The following is a 15,188-nucleotide window of genomic DNA, read 5'->3' as shown; positions in this document are numbered from 1 at the left end:
ACTATTTACGACAAGTTGGTAAAAGTCAGTATTTCGAAAATTGCAGTTGAAACATTTTACTGCCATGTTTAAACGGTTATAATATCATTCTCGCCTTAACCGGCCCTTTTTATGTACAAAACTTAATTCTGTATTTGAGGCCAAAATACCCAACCAAACAGAATGATCCTTTTTATAAATCAAAAGGAACAGTAAAGATCTAGTACCACTGATTTTTGTTTTGCATTATAAAATATAGCCCCCTAAAGACATAGTTTTTTTAATGATTTTAGAAGCATAATGACTTGTGAGTTTGGCAAATGAAACAGTTTGTCAAAAGTTGCAACAAAGTTGTCTATAAATCGTAAAAATTGATTTATTTTATGGCCTGAGTAGTACTAGATATTTGCTATGACTTTTTGATTAAAAAATCATTTCCTTCTGTTCGGTATTTTGACCTCACATTAAAATTAAGTTTTTTAACAAAAATTCTATTTTGTGAAAATCCAACGAAATTTCCTTGTTTGCTCTTGTGTGAACGGTCTTTATAAACTAATCATTTGTGTACCTATACCTCGTTCAATTTAATGTAACATCGGTTCCGTGACAATTCGGGACAACAAATCAACACACTTTTGAAAACTGGTATAAAGTCATTGAAAAGTGATATTTACACTGAGAAAAATGAGTATTGCCAATTTATTAAAGAATGTCTTCAAATTATTAGTAACCCGGTTAAAAAAGGTATCGCAGACCGTTTCCTGATAAACTTTTAGTAAAATCGTAATAATATCGGAACACTTGTTCATACACCTGCGTTTGTCTTGATAGTATAAAATGTCGAAATGCGAAAATGTTAGGATTACGACAATAAATTAATATTTTACTAAAAAATTATACCTATCAATTCATTCCTTTAGGGCCTGCAATCCCGTTTTTAACCGGATTACGAATGATTTGAAGAGATTGTTAATAAATTAATATTTTATGTCAGTAATTTTTCTCAGTGTAGGACCAATTTTTTTCATCATTTTTCATGACTTTATATCAATTTTTAATATTGTCGATTTGTCACTTGTCCTGAGTTGTCCAGTTACCTCCTGCGGATGTGGTGTTGTTTATTTTGTGAAAAGGGACATTATAAAGAAAAGGTTCGCAATTCCAGTATGTGGACTTGGATGAGTTCTTGAGCGAGAACGGGATGCCGGGAGACGGGCTGGCGGGCGCGCACCTGGCGCCGGGCACCTTCGGGCACTCGCCCGGGCTCTCCCTGGCCGGCCTCTCCACGCACGTCACCACCAAGCGGGAGCGCTCGCCCTCCCCGTCCGAGTGCCTCAGCCCTGACACCATCCACCAGCCCCCTTCGCCCACCGACTCTAGTGAGTACCGACTCCTTTCTATACCTAACACTCACAGAACTTATGCCGGACGTAGCCTTCAGCGGCAGGATCTGAAACAAGGACTTCTATGTAATCCGTCATCTACTGTATTTGTATATAGATCAGTAATATACTTGTACACGGACTTCTGTGAATTCCGTCATCTACTGTATTTGCGTGTTAAAACCGTCACAATTAGTGACAAACCCTTCAGCATCGACTCCCATTACTAAAGATGTATATATCTAAACACGAATGCCAGTCAAGCGAAGATAGGTTCCCGCCAACAACTTATTAATTGATGATAATTGTTTTCCGGCGAAGCAGCAACCAGCGCGCCCATTGGATTGCGTGTACCTCTACACCTATCATTGTTGATTACCATTCTGCGACTGTCCTATGCCTAATAATGCCTATTCATACTAACATGCAAGGTTCGAACTCTCTCTAAACGAACTGTAGGGATATGCTGACCAAATTAAAAACATTCTGAATGAAATGATTGATTGGATTACTCGCGTACATTAAAGCACAGTTTTATTTCCAAGTTCGATATTCTGGAAATTCCTTATCGTTGTCCAATTTAATCCAGATATTTATTTCCATTTCTGTGGACCGTGGTCGACAGTTCATTTTAGCATTCACTGTCGATTAGCTGTAGACTGTATCTACCTGTAAACAATGTGGATCGAGCGGTCTCACTAACTTAATTATCGCCTTGTACAGCTTTGAAGTAACGCTCTCCATACCGTTGTATTCAGGAAATGAGAAATTCGAGTTTGCAGAGCGATCGCACAACTTGTCAATCTCCCACTTAAAAACAAGGATATTCCAGAGAAGTCTAAGTTATTAAAATATTGTTCAGATATACAGGATGTCTGGTAATTAGTGGAAAACTTTTCAAATGTTGATGGGGGACCACAGGGCCTTTGCGAAAATGGAATATCATGTTTAGTAAAAGCCTCACGGTTTTCCAGTTAAACTTTTTTGAAATCATCTAAAATTCTTCGATCACTCACTTGGTGCCATGGTCACAAATGAATTTTCTCAGTCTGTTTTTCTTTATATAATTCTTACATATTAGTGCTACCAGAAATACCTTACTGTTTTTGTATTACAGCAGTAATTTTTATTTTAAAAAAATAATCAAAACTTGTGTGTTGATATTTTTTTTTATTTAAGTTGGTTTATTACCAAATGATGTTTGTACCTAACAAATATTTAACACGTGTTATATCATTTTGAAACCTCTATTAAACGGGGAACTTTTGGCCACACATGCCTCAAGAGAGTTCAAGCTTAGGGGAAAATTTGTTAAACTGGTCAAAATACAAATTAAAAATTTACGACTTTTCTAAAAAAAAAATCTACAACAGAAATGCAATAATAGTAAGGTATTTCCGATTACTAATATTACGGCACTACTATTAATATATATATATATATAAATTAAAAATTTACGACTTTTCTAAAAAAAAAATCTACAACAGAAATGCAATAATAGTAAGGTATTTCCGATTACTAATATTACGGCACTACTATTATATTAAAAAAACGTAATCAATTCCTACATTTGTGACCACGGTACCGAATATAGTTAGCAAAGGTGTCAATTTGAGATACTCTCAAAAAAGTTCAATAAACTCGAAAACTATGTGACTTTTACTAAACCTGACATTCAATTTTTGGAAAAGCTTTGGTGACTCCCATCCACAGTTAAAATGTTATCCACTACCTACTGGACACCCTGTATATTAACCCGTTCGTTCCGGTCGCAATTTTGACTTTCAAATACGCTGGAAATAATTAGGTATTTAATTTAGTACTTTCTTACAGAATCAAGTCATTTTCTCATGAAATTATTATAATTAGTATAGGTACGTTTTAAAAAATCTCTTTATATAAAAGAAATACTTACGGGTGAACCCCCACGTCGCGAACAACTAAAAAATATACGTAATATTGTTTTTGTATTAACATTGTAGTTTATCTGGCGATTTTTTTAAATCATAATAATAAGCAAAACTGTATTATCTGTGTCCTCAAACGTTATTTAAAAAAATGCGATTTGTTCTTTGAGTTAGGTACACCTACCGACCGTACCAACATGGTACCCACTGTTTCAGTTAGGATATACCACAATGAAAAGGAAAATTGTTTAATTATTCTTTGTTTTGTAGTGAAAAACGGAATGCAAACTTTCGTACGAATAAAATCGATAGGTGTTTTATACTACGAACTCCCTTTCCGAGTTCTCTTATTTTTCGTTTATCATGAATACAGAATTTAATAAAAAGTTCAAAGCGGAAATCGTGAAGCAATTTTTCGGTAAATTTAATATTGACTCAAACGAATTGGCGGGGAATCCAGTCAATATGACGATGTTTCAGGCCATTTGTGTGGTCATTGGAACATTTTAACTAAATTAAATGGGATATAATAGCGGTTCTGAAGTTTCAATTTTAGTTGATCAACTTTCATTGAACCACAAGATTTCAAACTAAAAACTTGATCAACTTTGTAAAAAGAAGGTTCACTCTCGTCAATATGCTTTCAAGTTTCGATTTGATCAACTAAAATTGAAACTTCTGATCCCTGTATTCGGTTAAAAAAATGCTAAAATTTAGTCAAACCAATCTACACACATACTAAGCGTGCTGACAGACTGAACGACTTACGGCCGGTTTTCTTTTCACCAGTCCGGGACCGTCCTGGCAATATGCAAATCGGAAGCATGGTCAACGCCGGGCCTGGTTGGCATCGGGAAGACATGTCGCTTTCAAAAATCAACATTCGCTCACTGACAAAATATAAATTAGTTGGTTAACAATTGCTTAAAAATATAAATTATTTATAATTAACAAAAAAAAAAAAAATTATAAGAAATAACAACAATCGTATAGGTAACTATAATTATAATATATATTCTGTTCAAAGATAAACAATAGTTTTTTCTTTAATTCTAGAAATAGCATTCCATCGTAAGTGTTCGAATTTAAGTGCAAACGCACACCTTATACCGAAAAGCGACCGGCATTCGGTGAATGTGTCACATGAAATAGGTTGATAGATACTTTCAGTATAGCCCTGGTGAAGGACCACCATTGACAATCGAAACCAGGTAGTTCCTCACCTTCCTCCTCCTCGTCTTCTTCCCCTCCCTTACCTTCAGCCTCATAACATACCTGATGCGGGCATGCCATGGTCTCACTGGCTCCAGACGGTTGGGAGCCTGCTGCCGCCCGGATGCTACGAATCTGCCAGCACGCTTAAATGTGTTGTCTGTCTTTGGTAATAGACGTTAGGCGTACTATTTGCGAAGATTCTATTCAATACATAACAATAAATTCTGTCAAAATTAACCTAACCGTTTCTTTGTTTGCGAAGCTATTCCTTGAGTTTTGTTTGTTTGTTTTGGCAAAGACTGCATATAATATGGGAACTTGTTTGCAGCGTTCTCCATGGCGTCTTCGGGCCGCGACTTCGACCCGCGCACCCGAGCCTTCTCCGACGAGGAACTCAAACCGCAGCCCATGGTAAAGAAGTCAAGGAAGCAGGTGATTATTTTTATGAAAAACATTTTCAAAAGCAAATAATTTTCAATACAATATTCACCTCCTTAAATTGACCTTCTGAGATAATAATATAAAAGTAGATATTTAGTTATAGTTTATATTTGGGTGAAGAGAAAATTATGAATTTATGTTTATTGCATACCTGAAAGAAAATATAATGATTTTTAATCACAACTTGTCTAACGATGGGATTTCTTCAAAAGAAACATACACCCATGTCAAATTTCTAACATATCAATTTGTATTTTCTTTAGTGTGCGATTTACATGTTTTGTATTTTTCTATTTACCATTAAAATGTGTTGCGATGTGTGTAAAATATGTTTTAATATTATATAATGATTGTTTATGATAATTTCCTTGCCCATGTAGAAAGCGTTTGTCCAGTTATGTTGACATAAAATAATAAACCCTGCGATACATTTCGAATTAACGGTAATATATGGGCGATATGCGTTGCAACTATGTGATAATTAATGTAAATATGATGTCATAATATGTCTTTGCTAATCACTAATCTGTACTTTATAAAAAAGATAAATTCAGAAAAGCTGTTCCATGTTTAAAACTACTTTAACCTTTAGGCAAAGTAATTTTAAAAGAACTGTAACACAATTGAATTTTTCCCTTTTATTTCGGCCGTTTGTACAAAATGTGTATTGCAAAGTGCTGCTGTTGTAATGCTATTTTCCTGTTCAGAAGAGATGATTTTTGGCTATTCTTAGAATGTTGCAGGTATCTGAAAAGAGTAATGGAAACACTGTCTGAACTGTGTGATTGTTTCTACATATACCTTTTGTTTAGTTTGTGCCAGAAGATCTGAAAGACGCCAAGTACTGGGCACGTAGACGAAAGAATAACATGGCAGCTAAAAGATCAAGAGACGCGCGCAGGATGAAGGAAAATCAAATCGCCCTGAGAGCCGGTTACCTGGAGAAGGAAGTAAGATAACATATATATAGCCATCTCTTCCTTTTACTTCACTTCCTGTTCCTGCCCATCGATGGAACCCGCTGTTATCATTGGGTTACTGATGATAATAGGTAAATATCCAGATATGCTGGACATCGTTAACACGCACAAACTATTTTCAAAACATATATAAAACTAACCACAAAACCTATTTTCATATTAACGAATATTTATAAATGATGGCCGCTGGGTGAACATAATAAATTTGTCAACTTTAATTTTAACGAAATAGCTATTTAAATGCATTATTTTGCTTCTCCGGAGACTGCAATAGATGCTCCTCATTGTAATCGGACTGACCCAAAGTGCTTTTTAAATAATTTGTGCATATTAAGGATGTCCAGCGTGTCTGGATATTTGAGATGCACGTGTTTTTATGTAAAAGTGACACTACATGTCATGACACCTTCAGATAATATAACTTGACCTGTACCTACTACCATTATCTGTATGCATTTCAACCTCACATATTCCGTTATCAGAGTTACACATTCTACATGTCTTATGAATTAGTTACATATTAACGTGCTACATATTGATGACAATGCGACACCACATGTCATGACACCTTCAGATAATTTAACTTGACCTGTACTACTATTATCTGTATTCATTTCAACTTCACATATTCCGTTATCAGAGTTACATATTTTACATGTCTTGTGAATTAGTTACACATTAATGTGCTATAGATTGATAACCACCAAGACACAAAATAACATACATTTGCCAAGCAGAATAATCAGAAATATGCTATGATTCAGTTCAGTGCATAAACGCTTGCTAAGCAGAGATGTGCAAAATGGGTACCCAAAACCATTTGAAATGCAAAATGGAAATGAGTCAAAACTTTTCCATTTGAAAATGCAAAATGCAAAATGGTTTTTAGAAAAGCATTTAAAATGCAAAATGGAAAATACCCATTTTGCATTTCCATTTGAAATGGATTTATTTGAAATAAAGCACATCTCTGTTGTTAAGTAATCTGTGTTATGTTTGCAGAATATGTGTCTACGGCAGGAGCTGGAACACCTAAAAAAGGAGAACAACTGTTTGCGGGAAAAATTATCCAAATTAACAGACATGTAAGTTGTGACCGCAACCATGTCCACAACAATTATGCACTTTTTGCACGCCTCATAGATAAAGACTATATTCTACACGACACTGTGGTGGCCTATGATGACAATAGTGGTTAAATCATAAGTGAATACAGTCAGATTGCCGTAAATTATTGATTGTTACTTTAGCCACAACTTTCATTGTGTATTTATACCTACTGATTATTTTATAATATTATATAAAACACCATAAGTCATGTTGCCTTTAACTTTCTTTATACAGCAATCTGTTGAGACATTATTTACCTTATTCTTCAAATAATCTGTATTGTTTTCAGTATCGCTCCATTCAGGACAATAACAATCACTTCTTTATATTATATATTATGACATTTCAATAGAGCTGCAGGCCTTGCTTGTAGAAGATATCAGATGTATATCTCAAATTTGGGCTAAATTATTCTTGCTATTGTGATTTATACCAAATTTGTAAGTTCTTTTTAATTATCTTCAGGTTGCTGTAAAAATATTCAAAATGCTTGAAATTCATGTACTAAAATTAATGTTTGTACCTACATAAAATTGTCTATTATGAATGACATTTCTAAGTAGAAAAGACTGAGTACTTTATGTAATGTGACGTGACTTTGTGCAGTAGGCTGTCGATATCTCACATTCGCTCAATTCTAAAATCCCCAGAGCTGTCGGACCAGAAGACTTACTCCATCTTTTGTTAAAGAACTTGGTACGATTCAACATAATATTATTAGAAATATGTACTGTAAAATCATTATATTAGTCGTTATATTCTGGAAACTTGAATTCTCTTTTGACAGAGGTTCATGCTCAATTAATTTTGGCAATTATATGTATTATAAAAAAAAATTGTGATAAATATTAAAAAAAAAAAAAAAAACTTAAGTACCTATGTCAATTAGTTCGCTAGCAATATCGTGTAACTAATGATAGCTGTCGGTTTAAGATTTTTTAATGAAGCTAACCAGTGACAAAAACTGATTAAATATATACATTTTTTAAATTACGGTTTTACTTTCAATTATTATAATTCTTATTTCAACGTTCCACACACCAAAATAAGCATCATACCTAGTATAGGTGTGGTGATTTCTGATGATTACAAACCATTTTTTTATAGGTAAGGGTACTTTAAAAGTCTAATATTATAAAAATGTTGAGTTTTTACCATTTTCAGTGTAAATTTAACAAAAATATCTTCCTGTGAGATATTGGCAGTGTACACAGAAGTCAAGTGTTATTTTTACCATGTGTAATATCAATATTTATTATTATTTGTCATTGAAACTTGTTGCATAAAAAATATTATTATGGTAATTCGTTTTATACCTGTATAAAATTGAGTGCAATCTTAAACATACAATGGATGATTGTGTTTATCATGTTAATGCTAATGCCACTTACACCACAGGTCACTTGTAATAAGCAACTGAAAACCTGTGGTATTTGCAGTCCATTATGGGTTAATTAATACTTATGCCACTTACACCACAGGCAGTAATGATACATGTCACTTGTCACTTGTAATAAGCAACGGAAAACCTCTGGTATTTGCAGTCTATTGTGGGTTAATTAATACTAATGCCACTTACACCACAGGCAGTAATGATACATGTCACTTGTAACTTGTAATAAGCAACTGAAAACCTGTGGTATTTGCAGTCCATTATGGGTTAATTAATACTAATGCCACTTACACCACAGGCAGTAATGATACATGTCACTTGTCACTTGTAATAAGCAACGGAAAACCTCTGGTATTTGCAGTCCATTATGGTTTATTAGCATTCATATTTTTGGTTTTGATTCATTCAAAACGTACACACAATAAAATCCTATTAACAATTTATAAATTATTATCATTTTATCAGTGTTAATAATTTTAAATTTTATTGTTATTAAAAAGCTGTCAATAGTCCTTTGCCGAGATTTTTTATTGCGGTTGCACTATGTAATAATTTATTATAGAACAACACATAGACAAAAATGTAATTGTTCAATCCATGATAATAAGAAAGAAGTGTTTGAGATTGAGCGTTAACTTGCATAAAGTACCTCTATTCCCTGTTGGGGAAACGAACAATTGAGTGTCATTCATCCAACTGTTTTATGATTCCTAAATTTGAAGAAGGAAACTTAGAGTTGAGGACTCTATGATATATGCTCATAGATTGGAGCGATGAATTGTATAAATCAACAGTGGCTTAGGAGAGAGAAAATATTTATTGACATGCATAGGTACATAAATATATGTACAAATACCTATGTAAAAACAAATTTTGGTAAAATAATATATTCTGTTCCAAACTTGATCCGCTGAGTGAACTGGTGTGCGTATTGGAGCTCGAGGTGCCGTTGATATAGGTATTGTAGATTTCTTTATTTGACAGCAAATAACATGTAGATGCCTGTACTTAACGATTTAGATTTGAACTCTTATCCCGCCAATATGTAAGCATTATATTTTGCTCATCAACCCATCGCATCGTCAGGCTGCCAATTGAATGTGTTGCTGTGCGACACCGCGGCCGTTTAGGCCAACTCCCTCCGCTAGGGGAGATCAGCAACTTGTCAAAAGAATATTATAATACAGTAATTTATTCATATGCTGATGGGTTAAAACTGCAATATATTTTATAAAAAAAGGTTAAATTATTTTTAATTAGAATAAACAATTGAATTTATATAAATTATACAAACTCAATTTCATATTACATGAATAGTAATGTTATTAAAATGTTAAAGTTGTTCACATAGTTACCATTTCGTTACCTCCAGCTGGCAGGTTGTTGTTTGTTTGGCAGCTTAATGTACATAATATGATATAGCGGAATAGCAAAACATTTGTTAACAAATAATAAGTAGTAACATTTACGTAGATGTAATTAGTTGTAAGTAATAATGTTGAACAGTTGCACTTTGAGAAACGGAGTATCAGGCACGCTGTGTTGTGCAGTATCGCTAGTAGCCAGACATGGCTTCAGCATGGCAGACTACTAGGCAATCTCTTGTACTCCGAGAGTTGCTAACAAACAAACAAGCAAACAAAGTGCAATCTTATAATGTTGGACCTGTTAAGTTTTGTGTTTATATAATATAATATTTTTTCTATTAATGATGTTCCATGTTGATCAATGAATACATTATTTACTCAAGATAATTGAAAAGAGAGTTGGAACAATGTGCGGCGGAATGCAACGAGCGCTGATAAAAAGGTTATGTACATCTTGCTAACAGATGAAGAGAATCGATTGGTGTAATATTCAGGGTACTTAAACTTTTGGAAGATGTCATACAACAGGCTTATTACTGTCATGGGTTTGAAATGGGAAACGTTTACCTTGTCTTATAATTTCGCTGGATTAAATTATTCTCTTCTCTATGACACTTAAATTAATATATATTTATTCTATCATGATAAAAATTTAGTATACCATTAGCTTGAACTGTCTTTAATAATATTTTCAAAATTGCTTTTAGAAATAATTTAAATTAGAAAAGTACGCAATGTAAATTTGTTTGAATTTGATAGAATTTATAAACCGTAAAAATTATCTATTTCAACCGGATTTATTTTTATTTTTGATAATAGTGACTTTCTTAAGCAATAAAATTTTTGTAGTTACCATTATAATAATATATTTATTTTAAAGTCTTTGTTTATACAAGTATATAGAATTTACATAAATGAAATTCGAATTCCCAACTCTACCACAAATACTATAAAATATTAAAATATCCTGTTATGAATCAAAGACTTAAAAAAGGATATGTTTCAGTAGAATGTATTTTAGCTTGAAGTGGTTCATACAAATGTATGGTAATTAGGTGTGATAATTCAGAATATATTGTTACATGTAATGTATGTTAACGTAGATGTTAAAGTTTATAATTTGTTTATGTATTCTTTTTATGTAAAAAAACTATTTTCCATTTGTTTACTATTTATGTTGTAGTCTTTCAAAATATTTTTACGTTATCTATTTAAAAAAAGTTAGTTATTTGAATACCTCTGCTAAAAAAACAATATTTATTTCACTGACAACTTTTTGCATTCATAATAATGATTACATATATATTGTTGTGAAGCTTATAGTAATTTATATTTTAAATTGGTAGATAGCAGGAAAATTATGAATTGGTAGTAAAAGCCATAAAGATGGTTCCCTTGTGTCACATCTCAACCAGCTGATGTTATTAAAGACGTGTAATTGATGTTTATTTTCAGTAATGTTTTTGATAAATTCACAACACCGACTTTAACATTTTAAATCCATTTCAGAAAATCTAACACAATTTTTAATAATAGTTATTTGTGATTCATAAGTGTATTGTTGCATGTTTTTATAGATTTGTGTGATGTGTTCTAAACCATAAATAAATAGTATTTCGTTGATAAAGAATGAATATTTTATTGAACACAGCTTTAAAAAATATGCCTCAAAATAACCATGAAAAATCTCATGAATAATGTATATAACATTATGCCAGTCTTAAAAAATTTATTTAAATATGATATTATTACATAAATTGACACATCTTACACAACGATTCATTTTATTACACAAATACAAAACTGTTAAAGATGGCTTAACACACGCACTCAAAAGATTTGTTTTAGTTTGTGAAAAGCTATATAATTCTATCATACTTACAGTAATTTATTGTTTTAATATTATTCTAATGAGTCCAAACCTTTTGCTACCAATAATTGTATGATTCTTCATACTGGTTATTTACGATACCCGATACATGATATCCTTTACTGGTTATATATATATACTTTAACCAATGCGAGTAAATATAACCAGTAGAGGTTATGTAAGATATACTTTACTGGTTATACATATTATCTTATATCCAATGCGGATAAAAATAACCAGTAGAAGCTATGTATGATACCCAATACCGGTTATGTATGATATTCCTTACTGGTTATAACCGATGCGGGTAAACATAACCAGTAGAGGTTACGTATGATACCCCATATCGGTTATACGTAATAATAACTGCATTGGATATACATATTACCCTTCATTGGTTGTGTACGATACCCTGTATTGAATATTTATGATACTGTATCTTTTATTAGTTACGTCAGTGATTAATTTAAAACTTCTTATTGATCTTTGCATACAATATATCTTTATTTCGAATATGTTTAAAGGAGTATTATTATAGATATTAAAATAGTTTTATTGATTATTTAAACAAGTTTATTTCAAATAAAGATAGTTTTAAGTTGTTTTTTTCTGTTGTACTTTAGTTTATCGTTGAATATTTTGTTCAGGTGGTTACCAGACGAATTTGACCACTCGTGAAGTAAATGTATTTTTGTAGGCTTTCTAGTTAACATGTTGTCGATACCGCTAAATTCTTTAATAACTGTACCTTATTGCTTATTATACCTGAAAACAAGTTGGAACAATTTCTGTGTTGAATGTTAAAAGGAAGAAAGAAAGATATTTGGTAATCTAAAGCTGGCTGCAACGAAGAAACTCATTCCGTACAGTGGCATTTGGGTATCTACATTTCAACATGACATGTTGCTTTTCATAAATTATGTGTATTTTCTTTGTTTACGCATATTTCACTGCCCATGACCCAAAATGCCATACAAAAATTTTGTGAGGGGATAAATATTTTTCACATACTGTTGATGTCATTTAACTTCAAAATCTGTTATTTTATTTAAATAAAAATATTATTAATTCTGAGAACTTAAGTTTTATTTACTCCATTATTAAATGCAATGACGGTTTAATCATAAGATAAGTCAAACACAGGTGCCACAATAAGGAATGAGTTGTTTAATATGTTATGGCAACGATTTAAGTACTAAACACATCATAATGATAATTTCCGTTAGAATTACAGAAATGAAAGATTGCCTCGTACTGTGTATATTTCCAAAGGGTCCTACATATATACGCATCCCTCTTATGTATTGTAGTCCTAACGCTTAAACTAAAACTAGTTTAAAACAGTTTGATAAAACTTTGGCACATATTTCATGAAAATGATTTGCCACCTAGACAAATGTTAACTATTATTAAAGTATCAAATAAAGTTAACACATAGGCAACAATCTAATATTACCATTTCTTCATTGATAAAATGATTAGAAGCACAATTCTAATAATTATTATTTAAAATGTAATGCCTCGCTGAATACTCACCAAATTTTAAAAGAAATACACTTTGTAGGGAAAGAATTGTATTTAATTGCAAAGCACAAAGCCGGCAATTCCCTTGACACGAGGAGAAGTCATGACAATACACCGTGGCAATGTTAGTGCAGTCTGATTTTGAAGAAAACAATTACACAAACGCAATGTCTCTTTGATGTTCAGCATTTCAACCTTAAGATTAGTAAAGATTGCTTTACGTAAATCTCTTAGTTCAGATCTAGTTCATCTTTTGAAAAATAGGATCCCAAATAAAAGCAGAGTATAATATGCTTATTCCCTTTAGGAAAATCGAATAACACAGACAAAAATGAATAGATTTTGAAGCATTATAATTGAAGCACTTTCTTCTTTAAAATCACCCTGAATCAGATGTTGACTGCATTTGAAAAACTGTGCTCGGAGAGAGTATTCTAATGCTCAAATATTACATGATGTTATTTTATTTTTTTGTGAAACCCGCTTGTCCTACATACCCTTTAAATAATAAATTCTAAATAGAAACACACAAACAACATAATATTCATAACATTATGTGATTTGATATCCAATAGCTTCCACCACACACTTCACACAATGCAGTGAGCTGTTCCCAATTAGCAAACAAATAATTAAGCCGTCAAACGGGCAAAATAAAGTGACTGTCATAATATTGTTTCCCATCAATATTCAAGTATTTATTAATAAACTTAACTACTCACATGTGTTGTTTAGAAGATTTGGACGAAGCTAATAGCCAATATGCTTTTCTACTAAAAAAAATCACTGTCAGTGCCTAACTACTGAGTTTGAAATAACACAAATATTAATAATTTCATATGATTATAATTGACATAATTGTCCCAATTTATTTGAGAATGATAAACAAATTGCAAAAAGGAATTTTTTTAAAATCCATTGAATTGTTCGGTTAACAATGTAACCATCCAAGTTTATTGTCTTCTATATAATTGATTTAAAACTATTATAATATTTCAAATATTGTTATAAACATAAAAAAATGTTTATTTTTATAAAAAAATCCCTGTATAAGTTACATTATAGGTATGATGGATGTACAAAAATAAACAATAATGTCAAACCTACTTCTTAAGTTTCGAAATAATTACAAGATTTGGTAAAATTCAGCAAAGATTACCTAATGAGTTCTGTTCATATAGCAGAGCAAAGTTCATAATCGAGGTATTACAAGATAAATTCATCATAACGTTTTTAACTACAGCATGTAATTTTTTTTAAATCTTTCAGAAAAAATAATAATCTATTAGAGTATGCTTGAAAACTTTTGACAAAATAATGAATGTAATTATTAGCATTAAATCAATTAAAACCATTATGGAAGCTAATAGGACGGGGTGACTCTCTCTTTCCCCATAGATCCTAATACACAATAGTTGAAAGGTCAGACGCATAGTTTGTTCGGAGTTTTCCTGTGTTATGTTATGTATTATATTTTGTGCACAGGAATGTATTGCATCTGCTTTCAGGGATTAAATAAGCATTTGTACTAGAATTTTGTTACAAAAAGACAATTTAGTGTTAAATTATTACGTTCATAAATATTTATGGTTATGCAGTAATTCAACAATTGCTTATAAACAAAATCACATAAATTTTGTCAAAAATAAACAAAAAACTGTAAAAACATTATTACGTAATATGTAGGTATTGAAATTATAAAAAAAGTTGCTATTTTTTTTGCTGTGTATATTTTTAAGAATGTTAATGTTGTATTTGTGGTTAATAAAGTTAATAAATAATGGTGTTATTTTAATAGTATTTATAGAACCTCTCTATATTATTTAAGAAATATATTTGTACAGCGCCCTTGAGGTGATTTCTCACGAAAATGGCGCTATATAAATTAGCCAAATATTATTATTAACTACAGGCAGAATTCAGTACGAGTAATGCATAATGAAATTTAATAAAAAATATGTTTATCCATCCCAAACTATATGCATTTACAAATAAGATGAGAAACTCCTGAATAACTTTT

At 31.7% G+C, this 15,188-nt stretch overlaps 1 protein-coding gene across 5 annotated transcripts in view; it reads left to right on the top strand.

Annotated features, from left to right (window-relative positions):
* Positions 1-14,922, top strand: part of Pdp1 (PAR bZIP family member Pdp1) — a 162,216-nt gene extending 147,294 nt beyond the window's left edge. For 3 of the 5 annotated variants that reach the window (XM_089645989.1, XM_089645988.1, XM_089645987.1), the window contains exons 3-6: positions 1,145-1,358; positions 4,812-4,915; positions 5,737-5,874; positions 6,907-14,922. In XM_089645989.1, the coding sequence (XP_089502115.1) occupies positions 1,145-1,358; positions 4,812-4,915; positions 5,737-5,874; positions 6,907-6,993 (543 nt within the window). In that variant the 3' untranslated portion in view covers positions 6,994-14,922. The remainder of the gene's footprint in view (positions 1-1,144; positions 1,359-4,811; positions 4,916-5,736; positions 5,875-6,906) is intronic. The other 2 variants (XM_089645991.1, XM_089645990.1) reach the window with 1 other exon arrangement.
* The last annotated feature ends 266 nt before the right edge of the window (positions 14,923-15,188 follow it).

The sequence above is a fragment of the Hesperophylax consimilis genome, chromosome 23, assembly GCF_061612785.1.
Source record: "Hesperophylax consimilis isolate HC1 chromosome 23, BYU_Hcon_1.0, whole genome shotgun sequence".
Lineage (NCBI taxonomy): Eukaryota > Metazoa > Arthropoda > Insecta > Trichoptera > Limnephilidae > Hesperophylax > Hesperophylax consimilis.
This window is presented reverse-complemented; position numbering and strand designations above follow the sequence as displayed.